Source organism: Equus asinus, chromosome 24 (genome assembly GCF_041296235.1).
Source record: "Equus asinus isolate D_3611 breed Donkey chromosome 24, EquAss-T2T_v2, whole genome shotgun sequence".
Lineage (NCBI taxonomy): Eukaryota > Metazoa > Chordata > Mammalia > Perissodactyla > Equidae > Equus > Equus asinus.
In genome coordinates this window covers 22,101,717-22,116,237 of record NC_091813.1, presented here as the reverse complement: position 1 = coordinate 22,116,237, position 14,521 = coordinate 22,101,717, and the positions used below count along the sequence as shown (strand labels likewise).

At 35.2% G+C, this 14,521-nt stretch overlaps 1 protein-coding gene across 6 annotated transcripts in view; it reads left to right on the top strand.

The window, feature by feature from the left end:
- Window positions 1–14,521, top strand: part of IBTK (inhibitor of Bruton tyrosine kinase) — a 99,881-nt gene that overhangs the window by 22,198 nt on the left and 63,162 nt on the right. For all 6 annotated transcript variants that reach the window (XM_070496100.1, XM_014853118.3, XM_070496101.1 and 3 more), the window contains 7 exons: window positions 3,101–3,225; window positions 6,504–6,614; window positions 7,955–8,125; window positions 9,659–9,776; window positions 9,866–10,046; window positions 12,079–12,202; window positions 13,982–14,159. In XM_070496100.1, the coding sequence (XP_070352201.1) occupies window positions 3,101–3,225; window positions 6,504–6,614; window positions 7,955–8,125; window positions 9,659–9,776; window positions 9,866–10,046; window positions 12,079–12,202; window positions 13,982–14,159 (1,008 nt within the window). The remainder of the gene's footprint in view (window positions 1–3,100; window positions 3,226–6,503; window positions 6,615–7,954; window positions 8,126–9,658; window positions 9,777–9,865; window positions 10,047–12,078; window positions 12,203–13,981; window positions 14,160–14,521) is intronic.

The window sequence follows — 14,521 nt, the reverse complement described above, 5'->3', positions numbered from 1 at the left end:
TCAGTTGAAGATTTTGCCTAGAAGGAAGATGGTAGTTGATTCAGTAGGGACAAATGATCAGTGTTTAGAGAATCAGCTCTAGTACCGTCAGAGACTGAGCAAATAAAAAGTGGAAGAGAGTCATTTAATTCATCTGGTTGGCTGTTTTGATGGCTACTGTCAAATTCTAGAAGTGTTTTCCCTTTCAGGAGAAAGAAATTCAGGCATGATAGTTTTCCAAGCAGTCTTGGCCTAATAAGTGAATAGTGGCGGAGGAACTGAGGAGAAAAGGGTGTGTGTCTCTCAAAGGGCCTAAACAAAAGGGAGTAGGTTCAGAGACAGGAACCTTTCGAGGTTTATTAGAAATCCCCACTATTTGAACTGTTTTAGTACTCCAGGGTAGGGGCTGCTTTATAGTAGTGGAGTTGAGTACTGAGTGTGTGGCTCCGGTGTCAATTAGGACAGAAAAAGATTCATCTCCAATCTAGAGAAATGTTTCTCCGAGCCAAGAGAGAGGATTGGGTAAAGCTCGTGTAGTTTCTCAGAGCCCCGTCATTGAGAATTTGGAGGACATTTGGAAAGGCTGGTTACAGGGCTGAAGGTGCTTGAATTGCCTAAATTTTTAGCAGTCTCTTCTCCAATGTCCTGGCTTTTTGCAGTAACAGCAGAAACCAGGAGTTTTTTGGTTTCGTTTAGGGCCTTCATTTGCTGGAGTTGAAGATTAAGAATTTTAGCGGTCTTTCTTTTAGGTGACTCGTCTGGAATGCGAGAGCGTTGGTTTGCCAGATTAACTAAATCTGGAGTGGATATACTTTTCCATTCCATCCTTATCCTTTTTACTAGAAGGGAAAGGTCCTGGTTCAGCCCATTAATAAACATAAGGTTAAAAGATATCTGGGTGGAATCAACATCTGAAAGAAGACCAGAATTTTTTTAAAAAAAAATCAGAAGTAAATTATAATAGTCATGAACAGGTTCATTGGGTTTTTGTGTACAAGCCCGAATTTTGTTCCAATTGACAGATTTTGGGAAATCCCTGTGGAATTGCCCAGGGAAGTCATCTGGTGATTGCCCAAGCCTGATCATACAGCAGGTCTGCAGGTTGGTCTCCTAGTTGTAATTCTAGAGACCTTTTAGGATTATCTCAATTAGCAGTTTTTATCCAATGCTGGGTCTGGCCTTCACTGACAAGCATATGAACTAGCTGATATAAGTCAGAAACCAGGTTGATAAGTTTGAATCACTATGTTAAATTCTTGAGCAAATCTGTGAGGATCTTTGGTTTCTTTGGGGCAGTCTTTGACTGTGGCTCAAAGTTCAGCTTTAGACCAGAGAGTATAAGAAATTAAGGGTTTAGCCTGCGGATCCTCAGAAGGCTTAATTTAAAGGGACAGGTTCTGATAGGTTCAGAGGAAGTGGGAGTGGGGAAAGGTTCAGGGAAAAGGGAGAAGTTTGGCAAGAAAGTTAGAACGGGGGAACTGAGAATATAGAGGAGGTGTAGGCAGTACAGGAAGGAAGGAGGAAGATGGTGCTGGAGGTAGGGCCTGAGCATGAGGAGCTGAGAGAGGAACACGATGGCGCCAGAGGCTGAGCCTGAGGCAAAGCCGGTAAAGAGGGACAGGAGGCTTCAGAAGCCATTTTATCTTTCTTTACTTCTTTGCCTCAGTTAACCTTAAAATTTTACTTTGCAAAGAAGCAATTTTAGACTCCTGATAACCTTTGGGAGCCTCAAAATACCAATTGAAATAGGTGTTCCATTCAGTTTTGGAAATTACAGAGTTATGGTTGTCCAATTTGGTTTTAAGAAAAGTTCCCCACAATGGCCATGATATTTTAAATTATTTTTGGTTAAATAGGTCCATTTATTTAAAAATGAGCATCAGGAATAACCTTGATTTTCAAACATAAAGTCAACTGGGGTCCCTGTAGGGGGGGCACTCTCAAAATATTTAGATAACTGGGATTCCATTTCTTAGAGATTTTTTCCTAGAGCAAAAGAATCCTCCTCAAATATCCTAAACAGCTCAAACAGCTTAAACAGCTTGAATAGCTCAAACAGCTAGGCCACAGGTGTAATACCAGCCAGTTCCAATAGAACAGTCCTATTTCAGCAAGGTGGACCGCAGGTTGACAACGTAGTTCCAAGGAACAGTGTGCTCCCGTGGGAGTCAGGCCAAAGGCTGGACCAGCACAGTTCCATCAAAAGAGTCCACAAGTTGGATCAAAACCTAGCACAGTTTCAGTAGAAACAGTCTGGTTCCAAAAAGAATCAGACCGAAGGCTAGCGCAGTTCCAAGAAACAGCCTGATTAAAAAAATCAGGCTGAAGTCCCGCCTGAGTACTTGCAGACAAACAAGACCTTAACTAGAAAAGGATGAAGCCTTAACATAGTGAATAAAGCCTGGAGAGCTTCAAAACACAAGGAGGGTGGAAGCTCCTCTGGCAGAAGCTTGGATTCAGGAGAAAGACTTAACCCTTAAAGTCCAGGGTTGGCGAGAAAAATAGCTAGCTCAATGGGCTCTGCTATGGGTCCTGTGCCTGTTTTGCTCACCAGCCTTGGAGTTGTTAGGGGTTTTTTCTGGATTCCCATATGGGCCACCAAAATGTTCATGTTAAGTAGACAGCCAGTTATTTCTCCCATAAAAATGGGTTTATTTGGAATCAGCAAAGAATTGCAATTTGAGGTCTGTAACCATGGCAAGCCCCCACAACAAAGAGAGGAGAAACTCTTTTATGGAGGGCAACAGGAAGTTGGGAGGGCTACTGTAAATGAAGAGTTGGAGGTGTAGTGGCTTTCCATTGGCTGAGTTGTGACAGTCTGTCATTGGCTGAGCTTCTTGCCAGTCAAGAAGAGGAAGTCTTTCTTTTTCCTGTTGGATTCTGCTATAGATATAGGCTCTGAAACCTCCCCCTTTTTGGTCTCCCAACTCTGATTTAATGAGGTTTGTGTTTATTAACTCTTCACAAGGGTGTTGGCATTATCTTTCTACATATGATAGTTAAATTAGTTCCAGTAAAGAGTTATATTTGAGGTAAACTACTTTATGGAGTATATCTGTAATTGATCTAAGCTGATATTTGTTTTAAAATATAAGAGTCTAAAAACTAATTTTCATTTTAGATCCTACAGATGTCTACACTTGGGGAGATAATACAAATTTCACCCTGGGTCATGGAAGCCAGAATAGCAAACATCATCCAGAGTTGGTGGATCTGTTCTCCAGGAGTGGGGTTTATATCAAGCAGGTATTTTGAAAGTACAATCTGAGTACTTTTAGAGATTAAAAAGAACTTTTGTGTTTGATAGCTCGTCTTTTCATTTGGATTATGTTAACTTTGTTGAAGGTATGATAACATATTTTAGTGAAGAAATTGATAACAGAACTTTACTAATTTTGTTTTAGATTTTGTTAGCCTTAGTCATATTTAGATTGTGTAAAATACCATAAAAATATGAGGTATTTGTTTGCAAATAGAAATTAGAGGCACTATACAGATACTAAGTTAATTTTTGAAAGGTAGAACTTCTTTTGATTTTCTAGCTTTTGTTGCCATTTAACAAAAATTAGAGTTCTTCAGATTGTTTCTCAAGTGAATTTGTTTTGAAACTCAGTATTCTTAGTTTTAGGTAAGTAAACTTGAGTTCTTAAATATAAGTAATTGTAAAATTTTAATTTATGTAATTGTAAAGGTTTGGTCTTTGGTCTTATATCATTATGCTGGATGATTATCTTCCACTGTCATGGATTTTGCTATTGTTGACCTACTCATATTTCTCTGTAATGCTTTGTGTGTGTGTGTATAATTTATATCTCTAGCCTCAGCCTTTCTCTTGAGCTTCCTTACAGTTGTACTCTGGACGTTCTTTCAAAGTATTTAAATTTAACATGTCTGAAGTGTTATTTTTGCCATTTGTAAACTTTCTTTACTTAATTTTTAAAGCTATAAATCTCAGTTTGTGACTCCTGAGAATGATACCTCAGAACACATCTTCTGAGTTCATCTTTGTCTGATTATTTTCCTGGTATAATGGTTAATATCATTTCCTTTCATTTCCAAAAATATTTCGATGATATTATATGGCCACTGTATTTAAGGCCTTGTAGAACACTATTTTTCCCACCAAAAGTCATTACTAATGGATCACAACTAGCAGTTTTTAAAAAGTGAAATAAAAGAGTTAAACTCTAGAGAATATTCCATTTTGAGAGGCCAGGAACAAGAGCCCACATGGGAATGAAGAGTGACTAGAGAAGTAGGGAGTAGAGTGATGTGAAAGCCAGGAATCTGGTGGGCCATTTACACAGACCTGGAGGGAACTCAGGATAATGGAAGGACTTGGGATGGACAGGAGTCTCTAGCCCGATCTCCGAGTCTCTAGTACATGTAAGGGAGATGAGCAACATGGTAAGCAGTTAGAGCAGGATGGCAAACATATGTGCTGCTCCTGCCCTCACCTAGTGCAGAGACGTTCATAGATATTGCTAATCAATCACAGCATGCTCACACACTCAGTTGTTCTTTCTTTCTCTCTGTATGTGTGTTTGTGGATGTGTGTTTTAAACTGAGCTTGAACAGGTCCTCAAAATCCTCCTTAAAGTGGTATTCTACCCATCAGCAGCCACTAATGATTGATTAGAGTTGGGGCACTTAAGAAAGATACCTCTTTTTCTTTTCTGAGTTAGTACTTGATATAGTCAGATTTCATGAGCTGAGATTTTTCAGGAGCAAGGATTTTTACACAAGAGTGAAGGAATAAATGGTGACATTAGGAAACAAGCGGCTGATTATACTTTTGGATCCTAAGATATAAGTGCTATAGAAGAATAGAGCTTATTTCACTTAGTAGGGTTATAGATGAAACAATACCCTCAAAGAGAAAGGTATATTTCAGTTAAGGCAAGAAAGTGAGTGTATTTTGTGAAGAGATTAAGGATGAAGGATTTTATGTACCACCCAATGAAGGTTGAAGCTAGCACTGTGTACAGGTTTGAGAGGAAGGAAATCAGTGTAAATTTGAGTCAGAAAAGAGGAAGCAAATTTATGGGAATATTTACTGAGCACCAGTTATAGAGAGTGCCTCATTAGTCACTGAAAAAGGGCTGATTTAGTACCAAATGAATTTACTACAGGACAGAGATTATTAATATTAGCATAATATATTCCAAAGAACTAAGATGAAAATCCATGATCAGTTATCTCCTTAAAAAATTCAGAGATTTCAAGTTGGTGGACTTAAACTATGGTGTTGCTTGTTTTATAGTAGAAGTCAGAAATTGTAGAGTGGTATTTTAGTATTGAATATAAAATTGAACAAAGTATATTATTTCTGGTTTTATAAAATGATTGTTCCCTTATAGATTCTTACTTTGTATTACAAACTAGAATATAATTTTGAGGGTTATTTTTGAGTTTTCAGGTATTTGTGGTACAGCTAAATGAGATAATGGCTTCTTGCATTACTTATGATAGGCACATGTATTCACAGGACTTGGCAATTGGTTTAAGGATATGTATAAATAGAGCTTGCAGTTCAACTTATAATTGTCTTATTTTCCAAAGGACCTCGACTTTCTGGAAAATAACTCTAGGATTTCTTTATTTCTTAATCATTTTTTTATATCCTAAGTTAGAAATATTCGTAGATGACATAAGAAATATAAATGCAAATAATGTTTAAAAGTAAGAAAAAAGAATTTTTAAGTAGTACAAGGGTAAAATGATATATTGAATGTTAGATGCATTGAAAAATAGCAAAATGTGGCCTGGGGATTTGGTATATAAATACATGTATATTTAAAACTGCTCTTCATTTCCTGTTATTGTCTTCTGCTGATGCAGTGAACCGTTTCAGTACCTTTGTCTTCTGGTAAGAGTCTATATGTGGCAGAAGGCAAGGAGGTAGTTGGGAAGGAGGCAGATAAGAAAGGAAGTGGGGAAGAGAAAAAAACTTGATAATAAATATGAAACTATTTAAAGACATATCATGATATTAAAGATGTATTAGGTAAATTCAGATTTGTAAAAAGGACATACTATCTACCCCTCACTCCTCATGGATAGGTGATGTTATTTTTAAAAAATACTTGTAAGGCATTTCCACTGTTTTCTTTAATAACATATCACTATTTTTAATCTTTATGTTTCATATTGCACTCTACTCAATTCTTGCTATTTGGATTTTGTGAAATTAGAAAACAACTGGCTACTACTTTTTGCAGTTGAAGACTTAAGATTTGCATTTTCTTTTCTTTACTCTTTTCTGTGGTAACACATGCTTAATTCCTTCTTTGTTCTTTTTCCCACAGGTCAGTGTTTTTAGATATACTTTTAAAATAAAGCATAAATAGTTTTAATTTTTATTACAGAAAACTTCAAACATGTACAGTGTAGAGAGAATAGTATAATGAATCCCCATGTAAACATCATTCAGCTTAGACACTTGGCAATATCCTGTTATTTCTTTTTATAAAACAGGGTATTTTATTCAGAGCACTTTAATGATATTCTCTTCTTTCCTTTAGGTGGTGCTCTGTAAATTTCACTCAGTGTTCCTGTCTCAGAAAGGGCAGGTTTATACGTGTGGTCATGGTCTTGGAGGACGTTTAGGCCATGGAGATGAACAGACATGCTTGGTAATTGAAATGTCATTGCATAGTTTAGGTAACTGCAGTAAACTTTTGATGAACTGGAAGCTTCAGTTGACTAAAAGAAAAATTTTTTAACTAACTATAAAGAGAAAATAATATACTAATTAATAATAGATTTTAAAAAATTGATTTCTTTTGTGGTATATCATGTTTAAAGAATTTAGATATGCAAAATTCTGAAGCATCAAAGAAAAGTTATTTTTGCTTATATCAAATATTGAGTCAGGAGGGTCTATAAATAAACTTTAAAATATTTCCATAGTTGAAATAAAAAAAGTCAGACTAATTGTAAAACCCTTTTGCTGAGGCAGTCTAGGTTTTTATTTGCTTTTAATTTTTTGTTAAAGTATTTGTGGTCTAAAAATTGAGCCAGTGTTTTCATAGTATAATCACAAAATTAACTCTCATGCTGCTGAAAGCTAGTGCTAATTGGAAGAAACCTAGTAATCAATACATATAAGAAAATTGCCTCACTAGGTTATTTTTAAAGTAATTTTTCTTTGAAGGGACTACTGGTATATTTATCATCTATTGAAAGATGCTTTAAAAAGGAGAGAGAGCTATGAAAATAGCTTCCATTTTCTGAGGGTTTATTATGTTCTAGGCTTTGTTCATGCTTTTCATGCAGTATCATTACCTTATTTTAAGCCTCACAACAGCCCTAGGAGGTTAGAGGCATTACTATCCTCATTTTATACACAGTGACTAGTAATATCAGCAATCAGTTATTGATTGCTTACTCTGTGCTGGAGACTATGTTTTATACTTACCAGCTCATTTACTCCTTACACCAATCCTGTTATCATCTAAAATACCATTATTATTTTGTATTTAGGTGAAGAAAATGAGGTACAGAGAGGTTAAGAAGTTTGATTGAGATCAAATAGCTAGTAAGTGGCAGAATTAAGATATGAACTCAGGACAGGTGACTCCAAAGGAATATGATATCATATGTTGGGTTATTCACTGAAGGATACATCGATTTCTGTATTTTTATTTATTTCTTCATTACACCAATGAATGCTTTGGCTGAAGAGTTTCCTTTATTCATACCAAACAACTTTATACTTGGTATTTGATAAGGACTCAGAAATCATTTGAATTGAGTTATTTTATTGCAATGTCTTATGTTTTTGTTATTTTACTCATAAATCAGAGTCCATATGCTATTAAACTCATTTGCCCCTTGCTGAATTATAGAGTTTAGATATGACACATACAGCCATATGTCAGTCATGTCATATTGGGTGTAGCATCATCAGATTCTATTTGCATTTCTAGGTAGATGGTAAATATATTATACTAAAGTTAATTTTATTTTGTAGGTCCCTAGGCTTGTGGAAGGACTGAGTGGTCATAATTGTTCCCAAGTGGCAGCTGCTAAGGATCATACTGTTGTATTAACTGAAGATGGATGTGTTTATACGTTTGGTCTAAATATTTTTCATCAATTAGGAATTGTTCCTCCACCTTCCAGTTGTAATGTACCCAGACAGGTAAACTTTGCTTTTTTAAACAATGAGGTTACTGTTTTCTATAAAACCTGTATGGACAAAGAGATAGAAAGTATTAACAGCAACTTATTTTACTTATATTCAGTGGTATGTATTTATTCATTGGTATATGCTTTATTTTTCACAGGAGAAATTAAGCATAGTACAAATGAACATTTGTTTGGAGTAAGAAAGAAAGCATTTGGGAAATGAGGCACCAAACTGCCTTAGATCCAACTTTTAAGCATTCATAACCAGAGAGGAGGGATCCAGATTTTTTAGGTTTAGAATTTAAATGATTTTGAGGCCCTCCTTAAGAAAAAGTATGAAGTTTATAAACACAAAATGGACCATGCAGGTGAGGTACCCAGAAGCCTAAACGTATTTATTAACTTCATGGTAAATCTGCCTCTACACAGAAATCACAGCTGGTGAGTTGATGTGAGGGGACATAGGTCCAAAAGCCACTGTTTTTTGTTCTACTTTCCCCCTCCCATTTGCACAGCTACCATCACAAGGTACCCTTTCCTCAATATCAGGGACCTAGTACACAGAACTGAGACTGGTGCTCTAAATTAATATATTAGGATCATTACCCATAACAAATGTGTTTTCAGCTCATAAAGTTTTACATTTCAGATACTAAATTTCTTCACTGGTTTAATCCTCTGCATTTAAAATTATTGTTAGATATATGCTTTTTATTAATAAGCTTTTAAATCCAATGCTTTTCCATTATGGATGACTAATGAATCAATAGGAATTACCCAAAAATGATTAGAGGTAGTCTCCAGTCTGTGGTGCTTTTTAGAAGAGCTGTGTTCTCCAACCAACTGTGGAATTTGTGAATATTTAATCATTTTGTAGACTTCTATAGGAATGGTAGATTTTACTCGTGTTTTTATTCTCACAGGGTGGCTACCTTGGAGCTCTGGGTTGTTGTGGACATACCCAGTATTCTCAACTAGGGATCATTTTGCCCTCCTCCTTCCCCCCCTGAACTATTTTGCAATGTGCAGAGACATTTTTAGTTGTCACAACTGAGGGTAGGAGTGGGAATGGTGCTATTGACATCTGGTGGATAGAGTCCAGGGATGCTGCTAGACCTCCTACAGTGTACGAGACAATCCCTCACATCGAAGAATCATCTGGCCCAAAATGTCAATAGTGCCAGTGTTGGGAGACTCTGCATATATCAAACTTAAAAGTACCATATTTTATAGTAAGAATGAGAATGCCTGTTTTGCATATTGCTTGTTAACAAAAGTTTAATGGTTTGGTTTTTATACTGTGTCAGTTTTTTATATGTTAAAATTTAATTTAAAGTGGCTGTGTCAAAATGTCTTGTGTCCTGAGAAGAGGCGGAGTCTCAGTATTAGTGCTGAGATCTGTTAGTGATGACTGGCATTAGCACTTGAGGAGGCCCTGCCGGCAAGTGTGCCATGTATTTGCTACCCTGGTCTACTGGATCTTTGTAAAATTGTACTAGTTCGTAGATTTATAATAAACTGCAGTCTTATTTGTGTGTTTTAATAGATGCAAGCAAAATATCTGAAAGGAAGGACAGTCATTGGAGTAGCAGCAGGCAGGTTTCATACAGTGCTATGGACTAGAGAAGCTGTTTACACTATGGGACTAAATGGTGGACAACTGGGTAAGAAATCTTTGATGACAATATCTGAAAAATAAATTGGATTCTTTAAACAGATATTTTGTGGTTTGCTTATTTGTGTAATCTTTTAGGTTATTTACTAGATCCCAATGGAGAAAAGTTTGTAACTGCTCCTCGTCAAGTCTCTGCTCTTCATCATAAGGACATCACTCTGTCTTTGGTTGCTGCAAGTGATGGGGCCACAGTCTGTGTTACCACAAGGGGAGATATTTACTTACTTGCAGACTATCAGTGCAAGAAGATGGCTTCAAAGTATGTATATTTCTGTGAAAGAAACATAACTTTAATAATGGTTTAACTCTTTCAGCAAATATCTGAGTATCAGCTTTATGCTATGCTCTGAAATGTCAAAGGGAGAAAACCGAATGGAGGGGAAGGTCAGAAGTTTTTGCCTTTGATAATCTTAGTCTTTTTGGCAAGCATCCAGTGGAATATATGTGAAAGTTCTTTGTAAGTTGTAAAGCAATATTTCTGAATTATGTTTAGCATATAGTTAAATATAGCTTGTATGTTTCCTTATTTTGTGCTTCAGGTGCACAGAACCAAATTAATCATAATTCTTGGTTTGTGACACAATCATCATTGGTTCATGTGTAGCCTTTTTTATATTATGCACTTATGTATTTAAAAAAATAGTTACTCATGTACTGTGGACTCTCTACTCAGTCTACGTTTTCATACCTACTGGTAATTTTTTAATCTTTGTATTTGTGTAGCCTGTTGTTATCTGAAACATGTTATAGTAGCATGCAGTAAACTGGCAGTTGGTTGGCTAATCAAAAAGTCACTGAAAACTGGGAATCGTAAAACTAAACTTTAAGTATGGTTAAGTCCACCAGTTGGAGTTCCCTGTCTTGCGTATAATCTCTACTCATAGTGTGTCACCTATGATTTCATTTTGAATGATTTAAGGAGCAAGTGCTTAAAAATAATTGTGAAGTGTGGAATCTTATATTTTTCATATTTTCAATCTTTTATAGTTAATCCATATCTGATTTGATAGCAATTTTTTTTTCTGCTTTATCTCCCCAAACCCCCCGTGTACACAATTGTATATCTTAGTTGCAGCTCCTTCTAATTGTGGGGATAGCAGTTTTTTGCTGCTCATGTTTATTGTGTCATTCCAAAGTATTCAACTTTTATAGAAAAACATTCTTTTTAGACTAATATTTCATTGGTTATTTCATTATATAATATAATTATGGTAATGAATACAAGTAGAGAAATAGACCTTTGAACAAATACCGTGATTCCTCATTTAGAGGAAGCAGTAGTATGTAGGAATTTTTGAGAGTGCCATCCAACTTTTAAAGCAATCAAGGATTTAAATTGAAATGCAATGGATGTGCATTTGCAAATGTGGGACTTAAGTAACTTCATGAACAAGTACCATCCATGAGGTTAGCTCCTGAGCAGAAAATGTCAACCATCAATTTGTCACAACTTATCTTTTGTGTGTAGCAGTTGTGAGGTTATCAGTCGTAGGTCATCTTTCAGTTTTAAACATATGAAAATGTGAACATGTTTCTTAGACCTGACTAAATAGGGTTTTTACTGAGTATGAGGTGATTTCTAGGATGTTAGGTTTTATTTTTAGTTATTTGTAAAACTTGCTGTGATAACGTTGTTACATAAATATCAATTACATCCAAGTTTTCACTAAGAAAATTCTTTTGTTACAGTTTGTTACAACATAGTAGTTTTGAAAAGGAAAACGATTTTTTTTTTTTAATGCAGGCAAAATCTCTGAAGGGGAGTATCATTGGAACATCAGCGAGCAGGTTTCACATAATGCTATAGGCGAATCACATACGCAGATATAATGAAATGTGTAATGAAATGGCTAGTGGATGAGTTATTAGCAATACTGGTCATTTTCGTGGTAGCTATCTATTTAGGGTTGTCCCTATTTGAAATTAAGGATTTCTATTTCATTTACAGATTTAAAATTTTTCTTTTCTGTTAAAATGCAAATACACTTGGGAGGTTTTAGCCTTATCAGTTGTTTAAACTAGAGTGAACGTATGCATTAGCAAGTGGGGCTTTAGGTATTTAATGTGTGTGTCTGTGTGGGTAGAGACATTTGGGAGTGATGGACTTGCCGTAGAAAGAAACAGCCATCATGTAGGGGGAACTTATAGAAAGGGATTATGGATACCAAAGACCAAATCTTACTTCGTCTTTCACAGTAATTGCCCTGGGTTATTGTTTGAATAGTAATTTCTTTAAAATTGAGCATGTGTATTTTAGAGAACATATTAATCTAGAATTTTTTTTCACTCAGACAACTAAACTTGAAAAAGGTTCTTGTATCTGGGGGGCGTATGGATTACAAGGTTTATCCTGAACATTTGAAAGAAAATGGGGGTCGAAATATTTGCATTCTTGCAATGGATGGAGCTGGAAGGGTGAGTACATGTTTATGCAAAATTGTAGTAATCTTGTAGGGGACCTAATAACATGAAAATGCTGTGATAGTGATGATTCTTAGTGACTTTGTTTTCCTACTTATTTTAGACATCTAGTACTAACTTGTATGGAGCTATTGTTTCAAAGAAAGTATGATGACATTTAACTGATGTTGCACAGTACTGCTTTGTGAAACTGTGGTTTAAAATTGCATTTACTCTGCTTAAAATAGAAATAAGTAAGGGATTGTGATGGGTTATTTGATATGTACAGCTAGTACTGATTGAATCGCTTAGATATGAGATATCTTATATAACCACTCTTAAAAAAAGTAAAAGCTGTGCAGGCAATGTTAAAAATTTGATGTGTAATTGGAAAAATTTCCCCAAATTTAGTTTTAAACAAATGCACACATAATATATACATGCAGAGATGATAGCTATCATATATGAGAGAATGTATTTCCAGATCGCTGCATAAAGAATCCTTTACCTCTTTTCATTTAAGTAAATCGATTTCTAATTTTAGTTCCCTCTGCAAACATACATTTCGCTAATAAAATTGTCAATTTAAAAATACACATTAGTAGCACTGAAAAATTTTACACTGGCTAGAAAATTTTACACTGTGCTTTTTACCTTTTGCTTATAAAATAAAAACAGTAAGAATATTTTCTGAGGTTTATAAAGTGCTATAAAATTTCATGTTTTAGAAATAGAAGAATTAATCATAAAGCTCCCCCTACTGGTATATTATAGGGGTAAATCTACTGTAGTTCATCATTTTAACACAGGGAGCTATATTTAAGAATTAGAGCTGGAATTTGTACTAATGGAAGGAAGCAGAAGCGTAGGAGTGCATAAAAAAGTTGAGTATAAAAAACTTATCTGACTTTGAGATGTATTTCATTTATCTTAATATGGACCTCGCTTATATCTCTAGTTATTTACAGCCCACAAAATTAGAATCTTAAATGTGAAAACCAAGCTCTGAAGGAAACAATCAATACAGTCTTTTTTTTGTTTACATTAACTTTTGAGTGACTTTGACAGATACCCTTTTGTGCTTTAGTTTTCTTAATTATAAGGGGATTGAACTTTTGAAAATCAACAGTATTAATTTTTCAAGTGAAATCTTACTTGAAATGCCCATATGTGAAGGAGACAAAAGGGATTCTGCTCCAGATAAGGTGGATTGGGAAACCTAGCACCCCATGTGTCATTCTCTCCATCCCAGAGCAGCAGCCCCGAGCCATTTCCCAGAACACTAAGGTTTGCAGACCCACTTGGAAGCCTTTGAACTCTCTGATGATCCTTCTATCTCGAAGCCTTTGTTTTAGTTATATAATTGAGTTATGCATAGATCTCGTTTTTTTCTTTAGAGTAAAATTTGGATTTTCCTAGAGTGATTTTCATTCTCTTGTAAGTAAGTGGTACTACAACAAATCTAACGTCTAAGTTTTAGCTTTCACATTTTTGTTTTTTTGTAGTGTTGTAGCAAATCTATTTGCCCAAAACAAGTAGTATTGAAAATAACTTTTTCTTAAGAGGAGTGTCTTTGGAGCATTTTTAATGCTTCATGTTTGCTTGATGTACTTTTTCTGAAAGATAGTTATTTAAAACCAAATTGACTTTTATGATTATCAGTCTTTTTCTGTGGAAGAATAAACATTGAAGCATAATCAGAGCTTTTATTTTAGAGACATTATCTCGATTTCAGTTTTTGGTTGCTCAGATGCCATAAGCTTTATATTCCAATGTAATTTGATTTTATTTTAGGTATTTTGCTGGAGATCAGTAAGCAGTTCTCTGAAGCAGTGTCGATGGGCCTATCCACGCCAAGTCTTTATTTCTGACATTGCTTTAAACAGAAATGAAATTTTATTTGTCTCACAAGATGGAGAAGGATTTAGAGGGAAATGGTTTGAAGAGAAAAGAAAGAGTTCTGAAAAGAAAGGTCAGTTCATATATGTAAATGGCTTATCAAAGTACTTTTCGGTTAACCTTTAATTTCACAAGTGTTTATTATTAGGTTTAATTGACATGTTTAGTTTACATCTCTTCTTTTGATTTTGGTTTGTGTATGTGCAGGTAAACAGGGAGTTCAACCTGCTTAAATCTGAAGTTTTCAACCTTTTGTCTGTCTTAATATACCCTGAGGTCATGGTATCTTTCCATCAGTAAAGATGGCTCTCTATTAATTGCTAGCCTTGATTCTATGGAATAGTAAAGTTTAAAAAAAAAAAATCCTCCCAGATGGTTTTGAACCATCTTCCAAGCTCCCATTTTCTTTTTGTCCTTCAAATGGGTAATTGAGTG